General features: G+C 42.7%; 1 protein-coding gene across 2 annotated transcripts in view; it reads left to right on the top strand.

Annotated features, from left to right (window-relative positions):
* The window catches only part of CRHR2 (corticotropin releasing hormone receptor 2), a 141,808-nt gene that overhangs the window by 67,219 nt on the left and 49,737 nt on the right, over positions 1-24,852 (top strand). For both annotated transcript variants that reach the window (XM_064421737.1, XM_064421674.1), the window contains 2 exons: positions 10,157-10,242; positions 17,196-17,302. In XM_064421737.1, the coding sequence (XP_064277807.1) occupies positions 10,157-10,242; positions 17,196-17,302 (193 nt within the window). The remainder of the gene's footprint in view (positions 1-10,156; positions 10,243-17,195; positions 17,303-24,852) is intronic.

Genomic DNA, 24,852 nt, shown 5'->3' on the forward strand with positions numbered 1-24,852 from the left:
TACAGGCCCATCCAGGCCAGTGTTTTGTTTACCCCAGCACCTAAATTTAGGAGAGAAGATGCTGCTATTTGCTGTAGGTGATTAAATCCCTCCTGTTATCAATGTGGGGTCAACGGAAGAACAACTCCGCTCCATAAAGTAAATGTCAATGGATCAGCTGAATCTGTCTCAGCTGTGCTGGCTGCAATCTTGGGATCAATTAATTAGCTTAAATTTGGGGATTTAGTACAGTTTAATGGCCTGGGTTGAGTAGATACCATGAGGTGACCTTGAGGTGACCTCAAATAGTGCTGGATGTCTCTGTGGCAGCATGGACATTGGAACCTTCACTCACACATCAGCATCTGCATCAGGACATCAGAGTTTAAATGTCTTAATCTTGAGCTCCTCTGTAGAGAGCAATGTAAGACTAGGACAAATAGGACCATTACAATCAAAAAACCAACTATTTCTTAATTACAATACATTATAAATGTTTCTTAACCTATCAACTTTTACCACACCACACTGTAAATACTTTAAAACCAATCATCTAAAATTACCCCTCATAAGTCCTACTACAATACCTCTTTCATAGTTCTATTTCTCCAAAATATATAATGTTATTTACAAAACCATCCTTTAAAACTTATTTCTAATTCAATTTTTCTCTCAACAATATCTGTCCTAGTCCATAACATTTCTAAGTCACCATTTCTTATCTCAAAGTTTGCATACAAATTCATGCTATGTAAACCTTCAGTTAAACTTTGAAAATTCTCTCCCAGACTTTCCTGGGTGTTCTTGTATTTTCCAGCAATCCAAGTGTCAGTGACTTGCTGAAGTACAAGTGATGTCTGTGCATCTTCTTTTGTGTGTGACACCTGGCCTGTCAGGAGAGATTAATTTAAATAACTAGGTGTGGAAATAAGCCCAGCCTGAATGCCAGAATTTTATTTTCCAGTAGGGTTTTGGGGAACCATACAATTTCTGATTTCTGTTCAGCTAGAAGTGGTTTGGGTTGGGAGTTTGGTTAGACTTTTATATTTTGTTGGGCTTTTTTTTCCTCTGTGATGTTTTGGGGTTTTTTTGTGCTGAAAACCAGGTGAAGGGAAAAGATGCTAACCTGAGGAATAACCTGTGCTTTGTAATCTCCCTCTTTTATCTTCTAAAAGATTCGTGTTGGTCTGAGCTGGAAACCTTTGGGTTCTGTGTGTGCTCACACCTGGGGTTGTGCTGTCTCAGGGATTTACCTGCAGACTGCACAAAGCCTTGGGAGGCTGCAGGCAGGATTAACCAAGCATTTGTCAAGTGCTGCTGAGCCTCTTCACTGGCTTTTCTCTCCCTGTCTTCTGGGTGTTCCTCAGCTGTTTCTGTAACAGCCCAGCCCTGACATTTCAGAGCTAGAGTTTCCTCAATCACAAGCCATGAAATAATTTCTTAAGGATATTAATATTACATAGGGATAATAATTATATAATTGAATAATAACTCCTTTATTATTCAGTTATTAAGAGGAGGATTATCACAGGAGCTATAAGCAATTTGGGATGAGGAAGGCAGCTTCCAAATGATTCCCAGATCATCCTTCTGAGGAGTGATTGTCTTGAGGAAGGGCAAGTTTGGGATGTGCCTGTCAGTGCCCACACCTCAATCCTGAAGCAATTCAAAATGAAGCTGTGAAGAAACAGAGTATTTACTAAAAAAGACTTGTATTTTATGGACCAGGTTTTGCTAACCCTGGAGGCATGAGAAGTGAAAAATACTGCAAGAAATTGTGTTTCCTGAGGTGAACCATGTGGGAATCAGAAAGTCAAACAGAGTGTGTGGGATTTTTTGTGAGAAGCTTTACATTAGCAGGTATTTCACTGACAAGGTTGAAAAGAGCCACTTTTCTGCCAGTTCTTCACAATTCAGTCTATGGGATCTTTCTAATGCCACTGCTTGCTGCCAGGAGCCCCAGCCTGGGCCAAGGAGAGTTCAAGGCCAGGCTGGACAGGGCTTGGAGCACCCTGGTCTGGTGGAAGGTGTCCCTGCCATGGCAGGGAGTGGAACTGGATCATTTTAAAGTCTTTTCCAACCCAGAATATTCTGTGATCCTCTGTACAAACAGAACTGAGTACCTCAGGTGCCCTCAATCTCTGTAGGTCCAACAGAGGGTGCCTTGGGCTAGAAACCCAGAGAATGTTTTTCTAAACTCTGAAGGAGCCTGGAGCACTTCTAAATCTCTGAAAGGTTCTGTTCCTGCCTTTGCTTTTGACCTGTTCTGTGACCTGGGTGAGCCACTTGAGCTCTTCAGCTGATGGGAAATCAATGCAGCAAGTGAGCATAATTAGGCTGCTCCAGCTTCTTGCAAACCTTTTTAGGATTTCTTGGCAAAGGAAAACAATAGAAAACTCATCAACATTTCTAATGTGCTTGAAAGCCTGAGGACACATCGAGCTGAGCCAGACAGAGCTGAGTTTAGAAATGTTTTTCTAGGGGAACATTTCTTGCCTAAATGATGATTTATCTGTCTTCCAAGACTCTCCTATAAGTGCATTATATTTCTGTACAAATACAAAAAAATAAAACCCAGCTGTGACATCCAGAGAAAAACTCTTGGCTTTCAAGTTGATGTTGGCTGATGTACAAAGCAATGAGCATCAGTTGGATAACTATTCTTGCCTCTCCTTATTTTTGTCAGAATATCCCTCATTCACAAATAAAATATGTGGAGAGAGATTTTTTTTTTCCAGTCTCCTGGATGTCACAATTACTTGCTGCTGTCACTTACAATTTCTAGAAATAGTAAGCAATTGTCCTGATGCTTTGTGAATCCTACCTGGCTCCAGTTGTCACTGCAACAATCAGAAAAAAATAAAGCACCAAAGAGGGAGCGTGGCACATGAATAAATAATTTAAAGCCCCATGATTCAGCCCCTATTTTTAGAAGCTTGCTGTTTTTCTGAGACTTTGAAAAGGGGCTAAGAATAGTCTATACATGAAGTGATGTGTGCCTTATGCAACACAGGTTTTTTTCTGTCTCATTTGATCAGACTCCTGTGAAATCTGGGCAGCCAATCTGAGGAATTTGTATCATGCAGTTCCTGTTGCATTTACTGGGGATCATGGTGGATAAATACCCAAGAGGAAAGTCTTGTGCTTGACACTGAGCCAAATGTCTTATTTTGAACATTAAATGAATAAAAATTGTTTGAAGGAGACACTGGGAGAATCTTGCAAGGTTCCAATGTTTAGAAACCCCTGAAAAAAGGGAATCCCTTAAACTGGGTTTGAATTCTTCATGAAATCCAACAGTGGAAGAGACCAAAGTTGAACTCCACGTTATGAGCAACTCCTGGGCTACAACATTCAGGACTGGGACGTTTTGGGTTGTTTCACTCCTGTATTCTTTGAATGTATCTAAAATTTTTTTCAAGGGGTAAAACCTGGGTCAAACTTACATTTACCAAACCTGTCAAGTGATTTTTTGCTGCCCCAAAACTGTGCATCTTCTGAGCTAAATTAATGGCTGTTTCCAAATCCATTTATTCAGCTCAGAAGATGGCATCCAGCTTTAATCATGGCACTGAGACAAAGCAGGGTTTCTCCACTGTTTCTTCTGATTTTACAGAGCAGCATATCACAGAAACTATTTTAATTTATATCTAAGGGAAAAATCTCACTTACTTGGGCTTCTTCTCCATTGGAAAATTTGGCATAAACACCTTCATGCTGAGGGCACCATGGGCTGCTGGGCTGTGCCCTGAAGCCAGAGTAGGAAGGGATTGGTGAGATGTAGACAAGACTGGCTGCACATTGATATTCTAAAATTACAAAGCTGAAATCCACCTGTGGCAAATACACAGAAATTGTGGAGAAATTGGCTAGAAACCTAGCCTGAAAAGGATAGCAAATTGCTCAGCTAGATCAGAGGCAAAACTGGTTCAATAGTTGTCTTAAAAGTGAGGAAAAAAAATGTAGATATAGGATATCAGTGAAAAAGAATCACAGTGGGGAGATTTGCCAGTCTGTCTGTAATAGTTTTACAAAATAATTACTGAAAATTCCTGGGATTTCCACTTTCCAGTCTGGACTGAACAAGTCCTGTGGGTAGGGAGGTGGATGACATGACCCACTGTGCTCGTGCCAGGTGTTCACTGCATCTGTGAGTCTGTGCCACAGTCACCCCTAACCCCACTTCCCAAACCCTGTGTGTTGTAGGGAGTGTGTTCAGTGGGGTTCTGGTTTTCTGATGGATGGACCCTTCATTTCAGCTCAGCTGACAGCTACCATAGATCAGCAAGCTGCCAAAGCAGCCACATGCCCTCAGCTCAGGGATCAACAGGCTGTCTCATTTATTTATTCATTTTCCTGTTTATTCCCTTCACTTCAGTAGCTGGTGAACTTGGCTCAAGATTCCATGGCCATTCTATAGAATTCAAGAGATGAAAGGCATAAATAGCCAGAGAAGTCACAATTCCATTTTAATGATAACTGGAAATGTAAACCTTGTCAGAAAGTCATCTACATGAAACATAGCAAGACAAGTAAAATCTCTTTCAAAAGCAGCTTAGTTCCACTTGTCAGGGACAAGATCCATTACAGCAGTGCTTGCATGCAGTGTCTGGAATTGTCTTTCACTCACTTATGACTGGGAGGAAGTGGTGAACTTCCTGCTGGGAATGACATCCACTTACCTTCACCCAGTGTTCCTGTCTCCTCTTTGTGTCGTGCTTTTAATGGACTTTTACTGACTAAACACAGGGCTCCACCAGGCCAATCCATACGTATTGAGTTACCACTACCTGAAAGGCTTTGTGTTCTTCAACAGGGTCAATAAAAAAAGAAAAATACAAAAGTACCACTCATCAAACATTTCCCTTTGCATACCCCATTCGGAAGTGCAACATCATCTGCAGTTAGAAATGAAATTAAGGGCTAGGAATGCAACATCATCTGCAGTCAGAAATGAAATTAAGGGCTGGGTTTTACCTCATAAACTGATGTAGAACACTGTACCTGAGCTGTGTTTTAAAGCTGTTCCAGAGGATAATTTCATGCAGTTAATCTCAGAACCACAGGATGGCTGAGATTCACCTGCAGCCAATTGCCATGGGGCATGTCTTAAAAAGTTTTTAAGTATCTTCAAAAAGGGAGACTCCACAACCTCCCTGGACAGCCTGTTCCAGTGTTCTGTCACCCTCACAGCAAAAATTTGTCAGTGGACTCTAAGGAGTAGCCAGATCACAGCTGGGATGACAAATACTGGATGTTGCTGCTCCATTTTCTGTTCAGACATGCACTGAGGGCTCCTCAGATGAGTCTCTGGCAGTGTTGTTAGTAAAGTGTAATAAATCGAGGTGGGATTCATTTTACATTAGTTCAGATGTGTAAAAGACACATTTCTGTTTGGGATAAAGGTCCTTGAGCTGATTTGTGAAAAACTGCTCTCATCCCATGCAAGTTTTCCCAGAATCAATCTGGTAATAGTGGTGCTGAGTTGAGAGAGTTATGGGAAAACTGAAAACAGAGTTTGGATGTTCCCCCCCTTTACCAAACACCAGAGTGTGAGGAGTCCTTCAAATGAATAAATAAAATCTGTGAGTTTCTCTCATGTTCTTCCACGTCAGATGAAAATCACTTTCCATTATTCTTGATGTATGGGCTCAAATCTGGGTGGATCAACTTTTTCTTTTTTCCTTTTTATTGAAACTACAAATATCCTGGAGTTCCTTAAAAGTCCTGTTTGCCCTGCAAACAGAGTTGTGATTATCACATTCTGGGGTTTTTTGATAAATGCAATGCTTCTATTTGGGTTTCTAGTATAAGACTTTATTAATGTGGTAAGAGTTTTTCTTTATTTGACTTTTTATAGTATGTATTGTGAATCTGTTAAAATTGTGGTGGTTACCTGGAAATCTGTTAAAATCTGTAGTCATAAGGTACTAGATCATAATTGTAGAAAGTGTTCTTTAATAGTTGTTTGACGTAGGGAGAGTTTAAGTTACTCTCTTTTATTGTTTAAGTTTTTAATTATGTCGTGTGTCAGTAGTATTTTTTGGGGGATTTGTATTTTGTCTGTTATAAAATAACAGACAATAAAATACTATACAACTCACAACTTATAAAACTATAATATAAATAAGAAATAATAAACATCTAAATCTGAACACAAAATATCATCTCAAACCCTTCAACCCAACCTTAACAAAAACAAAAAGAAACCCCAAAAACCAACAACGCAACACTAATTTTCTTCTCATTCAAAGAACTTTTGTTCTCCACCTTGAATTTCTCAATTGCTCTTAAATGGTTCTACTAAGAATATTTATTCCACTAAGAATAAAGTTCAGGCTCTGTGTAGCGTGGGTGTGTGGGCATGTGTGTATAAATACATAAAAGTGAGACATTCCTGTGGGTGTTAGATTGTTTATCTGGCTGTATTCTGTGAAGAGCCATAAAATAATAGACTGAGCTGGACTTCCCCAAGAGCTGGAGTCAGGGAGAATTGGGGATCCCAGCTGAATTCCTGCCAAGGCTTTGCCGTAGCCATGCTCAGATTTTTTTAACCTACCTTTTTGTGATATGGAATGAGTTTTTTCAGGGGTGGAGACCCCTTTTGTGCCGGGGTCGGCTGTTACTTGTCTCTGCCCCAACACGGGAAAAGGTGGTTCTGGGCAGGCCACGCTTTGAAGAAGGAGTCTGGACTCTTGCTTTTGGTCTTCAGTTGTGTTTATTGTTCCTTATCTACAAAGTTTTTCTGTCTGTCCAGCCAAGGTCTGATCAGCAAGACAGCCAAGGGCACTCTCTCCCGCCCACGGGGCGGTTGTCTCTTTTATAGTGAAAACTACGCATTAGATATTTACCTTTAATTTCCAATACTTTTCATCTTTGTTAGCGAGTGCACGTTCACCATGAACCAATCCACACATGCCAACATCATCCTGAACATGGATGCCAAGGAGAAGAAACAAGAAGGACAGGGCATGCCCAAATCCCTCCATCTTAGAACCCCTGACCCCCATGTACAGAATTTCAAACCCCCCTGTACAACATACAAAACCTCCCTGTACAGTGCTCCAAAAATTTTTCCCTTCACCCTGTGATTGCTACTACTATGCTACTTAAACTTTTGTGGCCTGTAATTCTTCATATAAGGTTGGCAATTTGCTCTGTGAATTAAGATTGAATTTCCAGGTGTCTTTGGCTTCCTGCCAGGGCCTCTGAGCCCCTGCCAGGGCTTTGAGACATCCAGGGCATCCAGAGAGATGTCCTGGGTTCCGACACTTTTGCATCTCCTCAGAGTCCAGGAGAGCTGTGGATGCTGCTGCTGCTGCTGTGTGTCTGGGCTCTGCCTGCTGTCCTTGGCTTTCCTGGTGGAATATGACTCTGCTCAGCACCCCTGAGTCAGCCCTTGGGGAAAACGGGATGATGCATTTGCAGCCTGGAGGGGCTGAATCCATTCTGTGAAAGCTGGAAACCCTGAGCGCTCCTGGATATTCCTTTCTGTTCCCTTTTTCCTCCCTGCCTCTCTCCTGCACTGGTGATTAAGCAGAAGAAACCAAGAGCCACAAATCTACAGCAAAAGGAAATCAACATTTTTAAAGTGGAAGAAGACACCATAGACTGAGGCCCAGGAGTGAATATTGGATGATGTGTCAAGAGCTCTGTGCATAAAGGCTGAGTGCTGCCTCTGCCATCCTGACTCATCTACTGCTCCTTATTCATTTGCATGAACATCAAATCCTCTTGTCCAGTTGTGTTTTACAATAACAATATATTATTGTGTTATACAATAACAATATATTATTATGTTATACAATAATAATGTATTGTTATATAATAAACAAGTGCAAGTGCACACAGAGCAGGAATAACCACATGTTGTAACCACCAAATCTCTATTTGGTGTACTCCTTCTTGAGAATAAAGTCAGGAAGGAAAGGGAAATTATAAGAGAAAGTGTGCTGAGTTCTTCAGTATGTCGTTTGTCTAGGAAAATGACATACCGATTTTGCACAATTGATTTTCAACTAGGAAAAAATAGTGCTAATAGCTATATTTTTTATTATTAGCTCTTGTTGCCCTAGAAAGATCATGTAAGTATTTTTTTTCTTCTTGGATGTTTATTGTTTGTTTCTACAGTGGAGTTCTCCATTATGAGTCTTCCTTTTTTTTTTTTTTTTTTGGATGGCAATCATGAAGAAAAACTGAATTTAATCCACTGTGCTTCTGCACACAGTGCATGAACAAGAGCTGCTCCCTCCAGGTGCCTCCAGTGAGGCTCTTACCTCACCCAATAAATGAGATGTTTCTCCTTTAAAGCACTAGCTAAAAGAGCTGCATTTTGTCATTAGAAAAGAGGGAGGGAGGGAAAAAAAGAAAGGGGAAGGGGAAGGGGAAGGGGAAGGGGAAGGGAAGGGAAGGGAAGGGAAGGGAAGGGAAGGGAAGGGAAGGGAAGGGAAGGGAAGGGAAGGGAAGGGAAGGGAAGGGAAGGGAAGGGAAGGGAAGGGAAGGGAAGGGAAGGGAAGGGAAGGGAAGGGAAGGGAAGGGAAGGGAAGGGAAGGGAAGGGAAGGGAAGGGAAGGGAAGGGAAGGGAAGGGGAAAGGAAAACCTTTACTTTGGGGTATAAATTAGCAATGACAACTGGAGTTTGGAATGAGAGATTCCCAGAAGCCAGATCTGCTTGCTGCTGGTGTTGAGAAGTGGAGGAGATATCTTGTCCAGGATCTCCTCCGCTGATACTGGAGGAGATGAGGAGATCCTGGACAAGAGAAATTCAGAGTTTGATTTTCCCCCCTCCTGTTCATGCCCTCACTGTGTGGGAGCTGTGCTGTGACAGCTCAGAGAGCTGCACTGATGTGGATTTTACATCCCCAGTGCCTCACAGGGTGGATTGTGTTTGTGCTCTCCACAGCTGAGCTGGAGGGATACAACCAGGGAAAAATGAAAGAGTCAGAATGAGTAAAACAAAGGTTTGAATTAATAAAATAAGGGTTTCATATGAGCAGTACCCTGGAAGTGGGACTCAACATCCGACTGAGCATCAGCTCATCTGGGGAGTCAGGAATTTGCTACAGAGGCTCAAAAGCAGCAACAATTCTGCACAGGGAGCTTCAGTACTGGCCAAAGGAGGGGACAAATGCAAGGGCTTTCAAGAATGTAAATCAGATTCTACCACCTAAATCCCACTCACACTGTTCTGTTTTGTTTGGCCTTATCACTCCAAAAAGGAACAGTGGAAAAGTGCAACTAGACACCAGCAATATGAAATTCAGTCATCTCTGTGGGTACAGTGTCATCTGGAGCATCTGCAGGGACTGTTATTTGTTGACTTCCCTTCTCAGTAAGAAAAAGGACCTTTTCAAAATCTTTTTACCTTTTTCAAAAGCACCTTTTCAAAAGTCTCTTGACCTTTTTCAAAGGCTGGTGTCAGCAGCACATTTAGGACCATCTGATTTTCCTGCACTAAATGACCATGGCAAAGGCCCAAAAAGAAATTGGGTAAAGGGCAGCAACAACATCATGAAGAGCCCATCAGGAAGTTGCCTGTATTGGTCCTTTGGGGATCTTTCTGGATTTCCTGTTTTATTTTAATTCTCTTGTTTCTAAGAAACAGTTCAAAATAAGAATGGAAAAAAACCAAGAACCTCTTGCTTGGAAATGGACGTGCCTTTGAGGAGTGGAGGAAGGTTTGTACAGGAAAACGGCAGTTTTCTCTCGGAATTCCTTGGGATGAAGAGAGTGCTTGCCGGAAATTGAACTCCTTTCTTTACCCCAATATTGCCACATGTAGTTCACAGAGCCCTGCGGGGTGATGTTGAATTTGGACATTAAATCTCTGCTTCAGTAATTTGTGATTTTTACTTTCGATCTGTGAGAACTGGCACCTTGGGAGAACACCAGGAATGGTTTTAGTTGCAGTGTTCTCATACCTTTGCTGTCTACTGAATTGATACTCTGTAAGAAAAAACTATTAATAAACACCTTTAAATACTCATTGTCTGTAGATGTGTTTGTTATTTATTTCTCCTCTTCTGAGTGGGTTGCTGCAGTCGTCACAGAGGTGAGGTAAGTTGATTTGCCTTGTAAATAATGTGTTTTGTCAGTCTTTTCTTGAACCTGTGAAGTGTCTAGGCTGTTCTAAGTCCGCACAGAGTGTTCATCTCTCTTTTATTTTGGTCTGTACCAGGAAATGCCTACAGAGAATGCCTGGGCAATGGGACATGGGCTTCCAAGATAAACTACTCTCAGTGCGAGCCTATTCTGGATGACAAGGTCTGTATTTTTCCCTTCATTCTTCTCAATGACATTTCTCAGCATAAATGAATGCAGAACTAAACTTAAGGTTAACGTGCTAATTTGGGACGTCTGAGAGAGATTCCATTTCTGTCTCTGCAACAAAACCTCCCTGTGAATTGAGGCAAATCATTTATCCTCTCTCCATATCCCCTACTCACATGGCTTTTTTAAAAAGGATGCTTTATCTCACTCTGTCCCTGATGATGTGTGTTTATGCAGATTTTTCCTAGCTTTGTTCAGAGCCTACAGCTGCTACAGAAAATGTTAGCAATAATAACAATAAGACCTAAAGCCTCTTTGGCACTAAAAAATAAGTTCTACCAGCTGATTCCACCCCATATCTGCCCATTCTGAGGTCTCATCAACAAGTGACCTTTACAGATCTCAATGTCACTTCTCCTTAAGCAAATATAGAAAGGGGCAGCAACAGAAAAAATACATAAAAAGTAGACTCAGGACCCAGCTGTCTTTAAGAAATTGAACCAGTCTTGCATGATATAAGAGTTATCAGATTTAAATTAGCATATGGGATTAAGTTCCTTCAAGGCTGTGAGGAATTATGCAAAGCCCTTTTCAGATGTCTCAAAGGCATCATAGCCTTCAAGCCCTTCATGCTCTTTCTCCTGTGTTGCGTGCTGTGGTGGGACACAACCCCACAAAAGCGTTGTGCTGTCTGCCAGGAGTGGCTTTTCCTTCTAGGAACCAGGGTGGAGCCCAGCAGTTTGTTTTGGTGATGCCTTGAGAAGGCTGACCTGGAGCAGAGACCAGACAGAACTAAAGAATAAAGCAGGGATTTATTAAAAGCCCTCAATATATCCACCTTGTGCAGCACAAGAGCCCAGCCAGGGCTGCACCCAAGATGAACCCAAATGGTCCCAAAATGCACGAGCGCTGCCGGGGTCTCTCCCTGGGCTCAGCTCTGCTCCATGTGCACATTGCAGTTCAGTGTCCAGTTCCAGCTGCAGCCCCTGCAGTCCCATCCTGCTTGTTTTTCTCTCTGCAGCCCACGGGGGTTTGTGCTCTTGGGCTGAGATTTGGATCATTTGTCCTTGGTGCCCAGCTGGAGCAGGAATTGTTTTGTCTCCCTGCTCTGTGCAGAGAGCTCACCATGCCCTGATGTGAAGCTCAGACCCACACACTAAAGCAGCACAGAATCTGAAAATATAAAAGCTAAACCTGAGGCATCATTGGGATTCATTCAACTCATTCTCTCCTCACAGTTGTGCCGTGCCAGGGACAGAGAGGAGGAAGATGAGATCCCACATTTAGGACTCAGGGGCTCTCTGTGCTGGTGCTGCACCCCAAAGAGCCAGGATGTGCTTTGGCTGTGGTGCAGCATCCATCCTCTCAGATCCAGTGTGGTCAGTCTGGGTTTTCTCTAGTTAATCACAAAACAAATAACAAATAAAACAAATAAGAACACACCAGCTGCCAAGGAGGAACCTGTTCTTACCCCCTGGCTAATTTAATCCTCCCTCTTTTTCCTAGAGGCTTCTAGGAATTAACAAAAGTTGTGCCAGTACCTGACTGCCATACAGAGGGACAGTGGAGAGGCTCCCAAAGCAATTTAGGCCAACCTAAGCTGGGACAACCCCAGTGCAGCCACTCATTCCCATATAAAATGAAAAGCTAACTTTCTGCTGTGTCATTTTTTGGATGAATCAGGTCCCTAAAGCATCTCAGTGCCTTGTTGCAGGAGTGTTGGGACCAGCACAAGCTGGGAGACTGGGAAGGACAGACTGAGAGGGGATGTGGAGCACTCAATATCTGTGGTGTGGTTTTGACCTGGGAGCAATGAGCTGCAGCCACTCAGGAAAAGGCTGCTGCATTTTAATAACACTGGTTATGTAGTTTGCACGGCTCCCAACAGTGGCTGTCTGTGCACAAGCAAATACAGAGAGGTTTTATTTTAAGAGGATGGAGAATTGTTGTGACTAGAGGACAGGATTATTCCCTTTACTCTGTTTTTGCTTTTAAAAACTTTGCAGCTATGGTGATAGCTTAAAACTCCTTAAATAGCATGTTTCTTAAACAGATGAAAGTGCAGATGTTCCCCCACCCTTGCTTACAGAGGCTTAAAAACTCATTTATTAGATCTTTAAAGATTTGTGACAAGCTTTGCAAATATTAATATTTGTGAATATTTTTGAAATCTCTCATAATGCTCAGTGTTACAGATGAATACTTTGTGATCTCAAAAAAAAAGATAGAAACGAGGAACAATCCCCACAGATGTTCTCCATTTTGATTAAAGGTGAGACTCAGGCACACAAGTGGGTCTATTGTTATTTACTGAGTTTAGCAGATGCTAAACATCAGCCTGGGGGTAATGCCCTGTGACTTGTGTTTATTTTGAATCCAAAAAAACCAACATTGCTTTTAAGCTTGACCACTCACAGGCAGAGTGCTAAGAATCACTTTATTTTAATTCAGTGATTGATAACAGGGGACAGCAACAGGACTTTTCAACATCCATCCCATCTTTTATGACAGTTTTGGTAATGTAGCAATAGAAATTTTAGGGTTTTCTCAGCTGTGGGTCAGTCTTAGGGGGCATCAGCTCAGTAAAACCCATTCACTGGGTTTTATTAATGCATCATTGCTCTGCTTGTGGTTGAGACCTGTGGCAGTGGCTGCTAAAACTGCTCTGGGACTGATTTGCTGCTGGATTCCCACTCTGACTGAGACCTAGTTCCTTAAATGTAGTTGTGTTGTAGTTTAAAATGTCCTTTGGAATACCTGTGTCCTTCATTTCCAGAGAAGGGAACAGAGCTGGGGAAGGCTCTGGAGCACCAGGAGAGGCTGAAGGAGCTGGAAAGGGGCTCAGCCTGGAGAAAAGGGGGATCAGGGAGAACCTTGTGGCTCTGCACCGCTCCTGACAGGAGGGGACACCTGGTGGGGGTCAGGCTCTGCTCCCAGGGAACAGGGACATGACCAGAGGAAATGGCCTCAAGTTGTGTCACAGGAGGTTTAGACTGGGTATTAGTGAAAATTTCTTCTCTGAAAGGGTTTTCAGGCATTGGAACAGGCTGCCCAGGGCAGTGGTGGAGTCACCACCCCTGAAAGTGTTCAGAAAACTTGTGGATGTGGCACCTGGGGACAGGGTTTAGTGGTGAACAGGGTGGTGCTGAGGGAATGGTTGGAGTCAATGATCTTAGAGGTCTTTTCCAACCTTAAAAATTCTGATTCAGCAGCAGCCATGGAGGTCCCACCAGGACCAGCTGGGAATCACAAATGTCCCCAGGGCACCTCAGGGGACACAAGGTGCCTGTGTGTGCACAACTACTCCTAACCCTTCCCTTGGGTGGGTGCCCAAGTGTTGGTGTCCTCCTGTCAGACTGATCTCACCCTCTGAACAAAGAGCTGGCTCCTCCTCCAGGCACAGGAACAAGACACAGAAATAATTTTGATCCAGCTGGCTGTTTGGTGGCACGGTGTGTGACAAATGGAAAGATTCTCCTCAGCCCACAAGCTCCTGTGTTGGAAGGGCCTTCACTGCATCCAACACGAATCTCTGCTCTTAGAAGAAAAGTGAGCATCTCAGGCAGCACAAGAGACATCTTAGCCTCAAAAAAGAGCTATAAACCAGGAACTTTGGTGTTGTGGTCTGTGGCAGCTGTATGTGAATTTGCTTCTGCTGATGTTTTGAGGTGGCTTCAAGCTGAGCAGCTGAGTTAGCACCACGCTGAGCTCAGGCTAATGTATCCTGCACAGGAGCACGGTCACTTCAGCCACAGCAGCTCCCAGCTGGCTCAGGACGGGAAAGCAGTGAGCTCAGAGTCATCTGGCATGACAAAGATACTTCCCAGTTGCTTCTGCAAGTCTTTGGAGAGGTGTCCTTAAGCTGTGCTGGTGCTGAGATCATCCTGGCACCGGGAGAAAATTGGAAGTGACTGACTGGCAATGGCGTGTGGAGCCTCCCAGGGAGACATGAGCTGTAAACGCTGGCAGGACCTGTCAGTAAGTTCTGTTGGAGGAAGCAAGATCCGTGTCAGATGGTCTGAGAGTGCTGTTACTAGGTGGTTATTGATTCAAATCACTCCCTGAATTGTTTAGGGCAGGTTAAGCAGTCACGTTCCAGCTGGAGCAAGGGGAAAAGTGCCCTAGGCAGAATGAGTCTGTCATTAGCCTGGAGGCTGCCTGTGGGGAGCCCAGAATGCCTCAGGTGTGCAAAGAAAGTGCAGATAAAGTCATGGTGCTGTCACTCCTCAGTTTAGAAGCTCTGGAGACACCTCTGCCCTGCCTGGTGTAACATGATTGTCATGTCCAATGTCATGGAATGGCATTGCAGTGGTGTGACCTGCTGTGGTTAGGGGGTAAAACCATCCCTGGATTCCCCATCTCTGGATTCCCCATCCCTGGATTCCCCATCCCTGGATTCCCCATCCATGGAAGTGTTCCAGGTCAGGTTGGGCCAGGTCAGGGCTCTAGTATTTGGCATTCCTGACCATGGCAGAAATCATTAAGGTCCCTTCTGACCCAAACCTTTCCAGGATTCTATGATCTTCTCTAGCTCATTTCCAATCTAGCAACCCCCTCCTAAGCCAAATAGAATTTAAATCTTTGTTTTAGTGGAGTGAATCTTCCTGAAAGCAGAAGGATATTGGGTAACAGGAGAAGGTTGTTGACATTTTAAATGCATTGGTGTCCAAGAGGGCGAGCCAGAAAAGAGCTGTGCAAGTCTTTTATGTGAGCTGAGCTTTGGGGGACAAACACATGATTTTCTGGGCACGTGCTTTTCAGCCCTGAAGATGTTGTCTCCCATTCCAGCACAGATGTAGATTGCATGTAGGCTGGTGGAGAGTGATCTTACCACCCTGTCAGCTTAGTTTTCCCTAAGCACCAAGGCAGTTCTTGTTTCTGTGATGTTTGAATTTGCCTTCAGGAAATCTTGTTAGCATCAGAAGCAGAAAATATGAAAATCGTGCCTGTTTTTCCTTCAGCATCAGTGCATCAAACAGGAGCTTGATAATTTTGTTTTTTCAATTAATTTTCTCATGTTTTGAACCACACCTTCTTAAAATTTGAGTGAAGTTGAAATGGTGGTCAGGAGCCAAAGGAGGGTCAGACTTAAAGAGCAGGAACCTCGTGCTGGAAAAAAACAAAGTTTGCCATCTTCCAGGAGATTTCTAGCCCTAAAAGAGCAATTCTGAAAACAGTTCTTAGTCAGATAGGTTTGAGTTTTGATAGCGCTGTGAGAAGCAGTGGATTCAATGATCCTTTTGGATCCCTTGAGATGTTCTGGGATCCTCTGGCTCTGTCAATTAAGCAGGAGAGTCAATGAGCCCTGCAGTTTGCCAGGGCATTGTTGAATAAAACAGCATTGCACAGGTAGGCACAGCAGGTCAAGTGAGTTTTCTTTCCCTTCAGGTGTCCCTTCCAATGAAGGATCAGTAAAACACAGTGTGGAATTTGCATTCTGTAGCTTCGTTTTGTTGCTTTTTTTCTTTTCACCTCCAGGCAATTCAGAAAATGGGCCCGTGGATGGGGAAGTTTATTTTAGGGGATTTTATAATGGACTTTAAAATACTCTGCGTGGTTGAGTTGTGTCCAGAAACAGCACATTACTCTGTGAGCTGAAGATGCAGGCAGGTTTCATCACAAAAATGATTCCAAGAGAGCTCCCTGGCTCTCTGGCAAAGTGCTGGAAGATGCTTATCTTCACAGAACAATGGAACAGATGAGCTACAGCTGCTGCTTGTAGTTTCAGCCAAACATTCATTCACTGGCAAATTCCTTTCACTGGAGTAAAATGTTAAGGGAAATTGTAAGGGAAAAAAATGAAAAAAGAAATTTAACCAGAATTTTTTTAAGTGATGCCATTTGTAGGATTTTACTTTCATATTTTTATCACAAGAGAGGAAATGTAGGTGGTTGGTTTTTAAGAGTCTTGTTCTTCTGAAGGAGGGCAACATCCCAATGTGGGGAAAGATCTGCTTAACTTGAAAAGAAATAAATGTCAAAACTAATAATAAATATATTTTTCAGGGGCATTTAGTCTTCCAGTAACAAACCTCTTTTTAGCCATCTTCAGTATTTATCTGAGTAGTGTCTTTCTACTTCTTCCTAGCCAGGCAGAGAGAGGAGATGCTTCTCCTTTCTCCAAAGCCAACAGCAGCCCACCAATCAGGATGTTTCTGAAAGCCAAATTTTGATCACTACATCCCTAAATTCACTGATTTAGATGGGAGCACTTCTGTACTTAATTTTATGTTTACAGGATCAAGAACTTGCCAACAATCTCCCCCACACGCAAGGAAATAGACACAAATACAGAAAATTTCACCACATATTTGGGTGGCTGCTAAAAACAACAGGATCCCTGGTTTATCAGAACTGAAGGGACACCACTGGGTGCCAGCTCTTTTAGTCTGCTTTGGTTTGAAGGATAAAGATCACAGCCTGCAAGGAATGTCCCTCAGAGGAAAATCTGCCTGTATGGGAAGCTTGTTATTTATTCTTACTGACATTTTTGTGTGAAAACCAAGCCATTTGAGTAGGAGAATGGCATAACCTGGCTCATTAAGACCGTGCTGTTTCCTAAGAAAATAATGTTTTATAACTTTTGCAACTCTGAGAAGATGCGTCTTTGGTAGGTTTGTCACCTAAAATGACAGAGGTTTAAAATAAAAAAATCTGATGAAATGGAAAAAAAAATTTAAAAAAAGGGAAAAGTGGGGAGAAAATAACTTTTTTTGCAGATATTTGTAAGAAACTATGGACAAATGCCAAACTGAAATGATACCAAGCCTGTACTTGTGTGTCTGGGCAATATGTTTGCCTTACACAGAGGCATCAGCCCTGGTACTATTATGTCATTATTAAGTTGAGAAAAAAGTAATGACTATTTTCTGAAGTGCTAAACTGTTCCTGAATGCCCATGCTTGGAGACTGATGCTGATTTAATCCTGTTGTCTCTCTACCTGCAGAGGAAGTATGCGCTCCATTACAAGATTGCTCTCATCATAAACTACCTGGGCCACTGCATTTCAGTAGGGGCCCTCATAGTTGCCTTCATGCTTTTCTTGTGCTTGAGGTGAGTAATGTGTTTGCATGTTTCTAACTCCACTGGGTGACATTTTCTGGGTTGTTCCAGCTCTCTCCTGACTCTGTCCAGTCGTGGATGGTCCTGAAAGTGATCCTGGCTTTTATATTCCTGAGCACATCTGTGGTTTTGCTGACTAATGTGCTGGGTGAGCTCCTCCTGAGCATAGGGGCTGGAGCCTGTTTGGGTCAGGGGAAGAACTGAACATGAGTTATTGATGCAGAAAAAAAAAAAAAAATCAGTGAGCACACTGTTCTTCATTAAGGGAGACCAAGATCTGAGTGTGTCAAGTTGCAAGTTTTAGGGCAAATCTTGTTTTCTCACAAGGCAGAACATGGTAATGTCTTGCATTCCCTGACAGCTAAAACCCAGATCTAAACCAAAGGAGACAGAACAAAATCTTTCCATTTTGCTTTGGGTTAATTTTGGGTTTTCTTTCATTAAAGGGCTTAGAAGTTTTCTTAAATAAAAAGAGGAACATCATTAGTGGAGCTTAATCCCCAGCAGTGCTCATGAAATGATGAATGCAAATCAAGGAGACTGCATAGAAACCCTTCCCTGATCTGGGCCAGGGTGCTGAAGGGAGTTTGGCAAATGGAGATGTCAGAGAAAGCAGAGTTAGCGCTACAGGGAAGAGAAAGGACAGGAGGAAAGGTAAATTAGTGGAAAACAAGTAGATGTGGATCAGTCATCACATGTATGTCCACAGCCTGAATCACAGAAATGTATTTTCATAGGAGTGGCCTATGGGTTAATTCTGTGCTATTTCTTGGATTCCATGCCTGGCATTGTTGTATAATTTGTGCTGTGCTGTCCAGGAGAGTTCAACCTCAACTTAAAACCAGCTCCACTGAGTTCTGTGCAGTGATAATCCTTAAGAAAAACCCTGTTCTAATAGCAGAGGATAAACTGTGGGTGGAGGACATCCTCCCCCTGGCCAGGAGTACAGCAGGATGATTGACAGTGACCCCAGTGCAAGAATTACTGTTTTCCTGGAGCAGAGCATCCCTCAAGTCTTAGCTAAGTCTTCTGAGCATTCCTAACACGGCCTTTTCTAATAATAAGAAGAATCTTCTCTCACTCCAGCATCTATAAACAGAATAATCTATGCTAATGGAAGCAAAGAAAGCACCTTAAAACATTAAATGGGAACTTTTATGATGCATCAGTTTAAACTTCCATTTCAAGCCCTCTACAGTGCATATAAAGCTAATTCCCACAGTGCTTGGAGACCTGAATTAATTTGCACTGAATAAAGAATGCAAATTATTCATTGCAGGAGCTATATTCCCTGCTTTTATGCTCAGTCTTTTATAAATGCTTGAGTAAATAACACAAAAACAATTAGGTAGGATGATATAAATGTTATCCAGCTTGAAACACAGAGGTGGCTCACATGCATTCTTCTAAATTGTTCTTCTGTTATTTAAACTTTAATGTTTAAATTTTGCAGTCAGCTTCAACATTAGAAACAACAACTGAGTGGTGGCAATTAAGAATTTCCCTGTACACGCTGTGAAGTAAGATAGTCCATCTCTTCAAATTCACATTGTGTTGTGTAAGATGTGTCCAGTGTGCAGCCAGAGTTAACCAGCATGAGATTCTTCAGGGTCTGTCAATATACATCCATTTTCCAAAGTTCTAGAGATGTTTCAGTGAAAGCAACCCAAATTCAGGTTTCCTTACAGGTTGTCCCTACCCAGATTTTGGGTTATAGATGTCTTCATCACATTTACCTTTGTAAAGTGTCCCAAGAACAAATCCATTTTGATAATCAATTTCTATTATTTGGGGTTTTTTTAATGCTGTTTTATTTTGAATGGAAGAAGGTATGATGGAATTGGGTGAAATGAGAGAATTTAGGTAATTCCTGGCCAAAACAATGGAATCTAATAGCTCCTCATCTTGACCTAAAGTAGAAATCTGCCAGTTCTTTATTCCTGCCCCACTCCGTCCATCTACCTCACTCCATGGGTGCCTGCTGAGGATGACAATAGAGGAGATCTCCAGGAAGATTCAAGTTTTACATCTGTTTTAAATGTTTCTGCTTCTCCCCCAGGACCTTCTCAATTTTCCCTTGCTCTGTCAGTGCAGTGGATCCCAAAGGCAGCCCATTTCTCAAGGGGGAGGCTGGAGCTCTGTTGGAACAGAGCTGCTGGCAAGGCTTTGGGATCTCTCACTCTGGGGGTTTTAGGAGCAGGTGAAATGTTTGGCTGGTGTGAAAAAAGGTATTACTGTGATGTTCAGCTGGTCAGGAGGGTGTTCTGCTTTTGGAAATGAGATTCACCATCACTGGTGCTGCCCCAGCCCAGTGGGGCTTAGTCCACAGTTGTGCTGAAATGGGAAGGGGAAGGAACTGGATCCTGACCCTGTTTTTCCAAATTTATCCTGTCACCTTGTACCCAGCTTCATTCTTCCTCCATTCCTTAAGCAACTTCATCCTTCATTCACAATCCACCCTCCATTTAGCAGAAAAGTCCTTCTGCTCTAAACACTGAGGAGCCACACCTGTTTTAAGGGTCAGGAATCTCAGATGTAGCAGCAGGTGATGAAATCATCTGCTGTTTGTGTCCATGAGACCCCAACACACCTGGGAGGGGATGAGAGCTCAGCCCGGGCCCCTTTTTCCTGTGAAGACCATTTTAGCCTTGTTTTCTCCAGTTCTGTTTCATCTGAACCTGTGCAATGACAACCAAGCCAATAAACATTTCATTTAGCAGCTAAATAATAAAAAGTGAAGGAGAGGCCTTGATTGTTGCTGGCACAGTGGCTGAATGCCAGTGAGTCACTGTGGCAGCAAGTCAATATCAGTTCCTCAAGGTCTAAATGTTGGTGGTCTTAAAATTTTGAGAGCTGTTCTGTCTGTACCATGCGAAACCAAACAAACTCACCAAGAGAAAGGAATTCAGCAAGAAGGAAAAACAAAGGATTTGTGCACAAAGTGTCTGTAGAAGTGGATTGATCTCCAATACAGGCCTTGGAGAGATTTGGTCAGGGCACTTCACTTGGCATTGTTGAATGGATCTGCACTGCTGGGATTCTCAGAGTCTGTTTGTTCTCATTAAGAGTCAAGGTTTTCTCCCTCCTTCCACTGACTCAGCCTCATCGTCCCACTGAATCACAATCTTGCACTGCTGAAGCAGAAATTTTCCATAGGAGGAATTCTCTATCAGTAATACCAATCAAGCTGAAGAAAAAGAAAATAATTTTAAAAGAATCCAAAGGATTAAAATACTTATTTTGAATCACATTTTTCCTTTGCTCTTGCTGATAATGCAGAAACCCAGATTGTTTTGTCCTGGATTTTCCCTTGTCACTGTGCTGTTAGAGCATCCTCTGAGGTAGAATAAGAGTCCTTTGTAAAACTCCTGACTTGTTATTACACAGTGTGCTGGCAGTGGCCAGCAGAGACCTGAGTGGATTCCATCAGAAGAAGTTTTATTTGTGCAGTGGTTATCAGAGAAGAAGTAGGAGAAGAAAGGTATTTGTTCTGGGAAGCATCCATGTCCCTGCTGAGTTTTGAATCCAATAAAGGACAGTGCTGACAGGAAGACAGGCTGCAGATTAAAGATGATATGTCCTTGCTGGATAAAGGCAGCTCTAAAAACAACCAAACCCACAAACATTGTCATAACATCTTTTGTCAATACTGTGGTGGCAGTGAAAGCAAACTGAGGTTTTGAGGGAAATTCTCCTCTCCTGTAGCCCTTAAATTTAGCTCTTTCTATTTCCCCAGTAAAACATCTGATACTTTTTTTTCCTCATAGGCCTAGGGCAGTGTCCCCATTCTTTTTTATGATTACACACAGATTTCCTAAATCCCACATATTATTTCTCCCCAAAAGACTGGAACATTTTTTTCCTCAAACAATATAGTAACTTCTTTTATTCTTTTTCTCCCCCCTAACCATCTCCTATCTACTTTCCTTTATCCTCTCTTTTCTGAAGCTGCTTTGAACTACCCTGTTGCTCTTCAGTCTGCTGCAGAATTGGCAGGATTGCTGCTGCAGGCCTGTTTGTAAGAATGGAAGAGTTTGATGAAATGGTTTGTAGAAACCTGTCAGGAGAAATGCAGAGCATCAATACAGAGCAGGTTTCATAGAGCAAAGTGAAGTGACACCTCTCAGAACCTGCAGACTGAGGATATCTCAAGTGGGGAGGAGAGCTGCATGAGTAATTGTGGTTTGCATTTAAAAGGATGAGGTTTCTGATGTGATTAAAGCAGAGCACAAGGCACAATCCTTTCTTCTTGTGGAGCAAGAGGAAGGAGCAAGTCCCAGGTCAGGACAACACCTGACAGAGTTCATGTCAGTGCTCCTTGCCCCCCTCACCTCCTGCCTCCCCACCCAGCCTAGCTCAGTCTGTTCCATCTGCCACTTGGACAGCAGAGCCTTCACTCATGATTCAGGCACGTGGCAATTTTAAACTTCCCCATGAATCCTGGGCTGGGATGGGTGCAGTAGAGGGTTTGAACACAGCTCTGTCCCACCCTGTAACAGTCCACAGTGAAGGCCACAGAGAAAGGCAGGTATCAACACTAAAAATGAAGGGATGGGACTATTTTTGGGTTAAGAATGATTTATTGCTTAGATAAGCATCAGTCTCATAATCAGTGAGATTTTGGAGGAGCAAGTAGTCAGCCATAGCTCAAAGTAGTCACAAGTTTCTTCGTTATGAGGTAATATAGAACTTTCTAACTTAATAGACAGTTGCTACAGGGTTTATTTTGCTTTTCTAACCTATCACTTTTATTTACTTCTGCTGCACTGCAGATACTGTTTTTCAATAGGCTTCTGTCTCACATGCACATAGATGCTTCTATTATAACTTCTAAACACTTAGCTTATTTTTTACAGCTACACTCTTACATTATAAACCTTTCACTATCTTATTAATACAATTTTTCACTTATTTAAGGCATATTCTTACTTACAACTGTAGAAACAAGTTTATGATTTTTCTGCTTAATGTCTGTGTACTGTATTTTTACATCAATCTAACCTTCTTCTAAGGTTGCAGATCAAATCTTTCAGTGTCTGTGGAAGGTTTTGTTTTTCCAATTCCCACAGGCAGGAATGAAAATTATGGAGCTCTGTAAGTACGAACAAATCCAATGAGGGGGGGCATCTTTAAATACAAAACATCTGAAGTGCTTGTACTGCCTGAATCCCTGTGAAGAGTCTCTCCAATGAACTCAGATGAAGGCCAGGAACACTTTTCCTGTTGATTAACCCCAGGCCACTGCCTTTGCTTCCCACTGCCTTTACTTGTCCCCTCTTCATCTCACATCTGTAGGACTGGTTCTTTACACTCATTGTGTAAAATCCCAGACAGCAGGGCCCTCATGAGCTCCTGGAACAATACCAGTAATTAAAAGTGTGCCCAGAGAGCTCTGTTCTTAAAACGTGAAAGGTTTCACAAGCTGCATCTGAAATTGTGGTATTGTAACCCAGCACAATGAAAGCCACTGAGGAGTGTTGTTGCTGCCTATAAATACATCACCATGGGATAAACACTGGAACTGAAGAGCTGCTCATGATCAAGGGCAGTGTCAGTGCAAGGAGAAATGGGTACAGGTGCTCTACAGACAGATTTGTGAGTGGGTATGAAAGGATGATTCCCAGCCCATAATGCAGAGAGATCCCAGAGCAGTGTGGTAGAGGAAAAAATTTGAGTCAAACTAGAGTATCAGGAATTTATGAAATGCTTTTGCTCAGTTCCTTTCTTGACCTGAGGTTTGGAGGCCACTTCTGTCCTGTGCTAGAAGTATATTACTGCTGGTATGTTTCTGTCGCTGCCAAGATTTTGGCTATGAGTTTTTGGAGATGGACATGAACTTGTTTGAATTCTGATTACAGAACTGCTCTTACAAGGTCTGTGTTGACTGACAAGCTAAAACTTTCTTGTGTTCTACTCCTGATGACAATGGAATGCTTTTGGGAACAGTGCAGAAAACATTGCAACTTTTCCAAGATTTCAGAAAAGGGAGGAAAACAAAGTTGGGTCTTTGCAGTCTATATATGAATCATGCTCAGGAGTGCAATTTGATTAAAAAAAAAAACACATCCTGAGTCATCCCTGGGAAGGAAAATCAGACAATAAGTTTTCAAGATGATGTTTAGAGTTATGAACTGCAGATGCACCTGCAGCTGTTCAAGTGCTAAATGGTTCAATTTCAGTTTTCACCCATGGAATTGCACATGTAGGTCCCTCACTAACTCCACTGTAGCTGTTCAGCACTCAGGAACCTTCTCTTCTGCCTAATCTTAAGGATAATGTTGCTGCTGGAGTGTGTCCAGAGAAGGGGACAGGGCTGGGAAAGGGGCTGGAGCACCAGGGGAGACTGAGGGAGATGGGGAAGGGGCTCAGCCTGGAGCAAAGAGGGATCAGGGGGGACCTTGTGGCTCTGCACAACTCCTGAAAGGATGGGACAGCCAGGGAACAGGGACAGGATGAGAGGGAATGGCCTCAAGTTGTACCAGAAGTTTAGGTTGGATATTCAGGAAAATTTCTTCACTGAAAGAGTGGTCAGGCATTGGAACAGCCTGCCCAGGGCAGTGGTGGAGTCACCTTCACTGTAAATTCTCAAAAAAACTTGTGGATGTGGCACCTGGGGACAGAGTTTAGGGGTGTTGAGTGCATGGTTGGATTTGATGATCTTGGAGATATTTTCCAACCTAAACAATTGCATGGTTCTGTGAATTCTGCTGCTTCACATTGCTCTGTCAGCTAAAGCATGTGAGGGGGGAGACATGGATATTTCTGTCACCTCCAAAAGGGCCATGGACACCCCTGGCAGCTCTGGATTGCCTCTGCCTGTTATGGGAACAGCAGCTTTCCCTGGGGATGTGCCCAGGCTGAGCCACTGGACTCATTTCCAAATGCCCAGTGAGCACCATGAGAATGAGGAATTTAGACCAAGCCCAGGAATTATTATTTGGGAGGTTTCCAATCTTTCCTGAGTTCCTGGCCAAGTGCTCCAAAGTAATTAAATATTTCACACCATGGCTGGGTGTAGATGAGGCCAAGGAGAGTGTGAACAGCAGCATCAGCAGTTCAGACTTTCCTCCTTGGTTTATCACCACAGTATCTGCAAATGTAGATAATGTAATAAACTTTGCTAATTGTGTAATTGTATTAAAAGTTTTTTTTTTAATAAGGATAACTTTTGAATTCTCTAGCTGGTCATTTAAATTAATTTTGTTTCAGATTTTTTTTTTTTGTATAATCCCATAAGGGGATTATGAATGAGGACATGCTGTGCACTGTATTTCCCAAACAGCAGCTGTAAGCCAGATCAACCACTCTGAGCTCTCACTGTCTGGCTTCTGAAGTCCCATCTCTGATTTGTGCAATCCCACTGCAGTGGCCACTCTCCATGGAAATCATTCGCCTTTCCACAGTGTGGACTGGTAGCTATAACCTGAGTCAGAAAACCTGAGCTGCAAGGTGTTTTCTGCTAAAGAGATACTTTGCAGCCCTGTGTTCTCTTTGTTCAAAAATTACTGGCATCTGACCACCATTTAGCAGAGCAAAGTAGA

This window comes from Passer domesticus, chromosome 1 (assembly GCF_036417665.1).
Source record: "Passer domesticus isolate bPasDom1 chromosome 1, bPasDom1.hap1, whole genome shotgun sequence".
Classification (NCBI taxonomy): Eukaryota; Metazoa; Chordata; class Aves; order Passeriformes; family Passeridae; genus Passer; species Passer domesticus.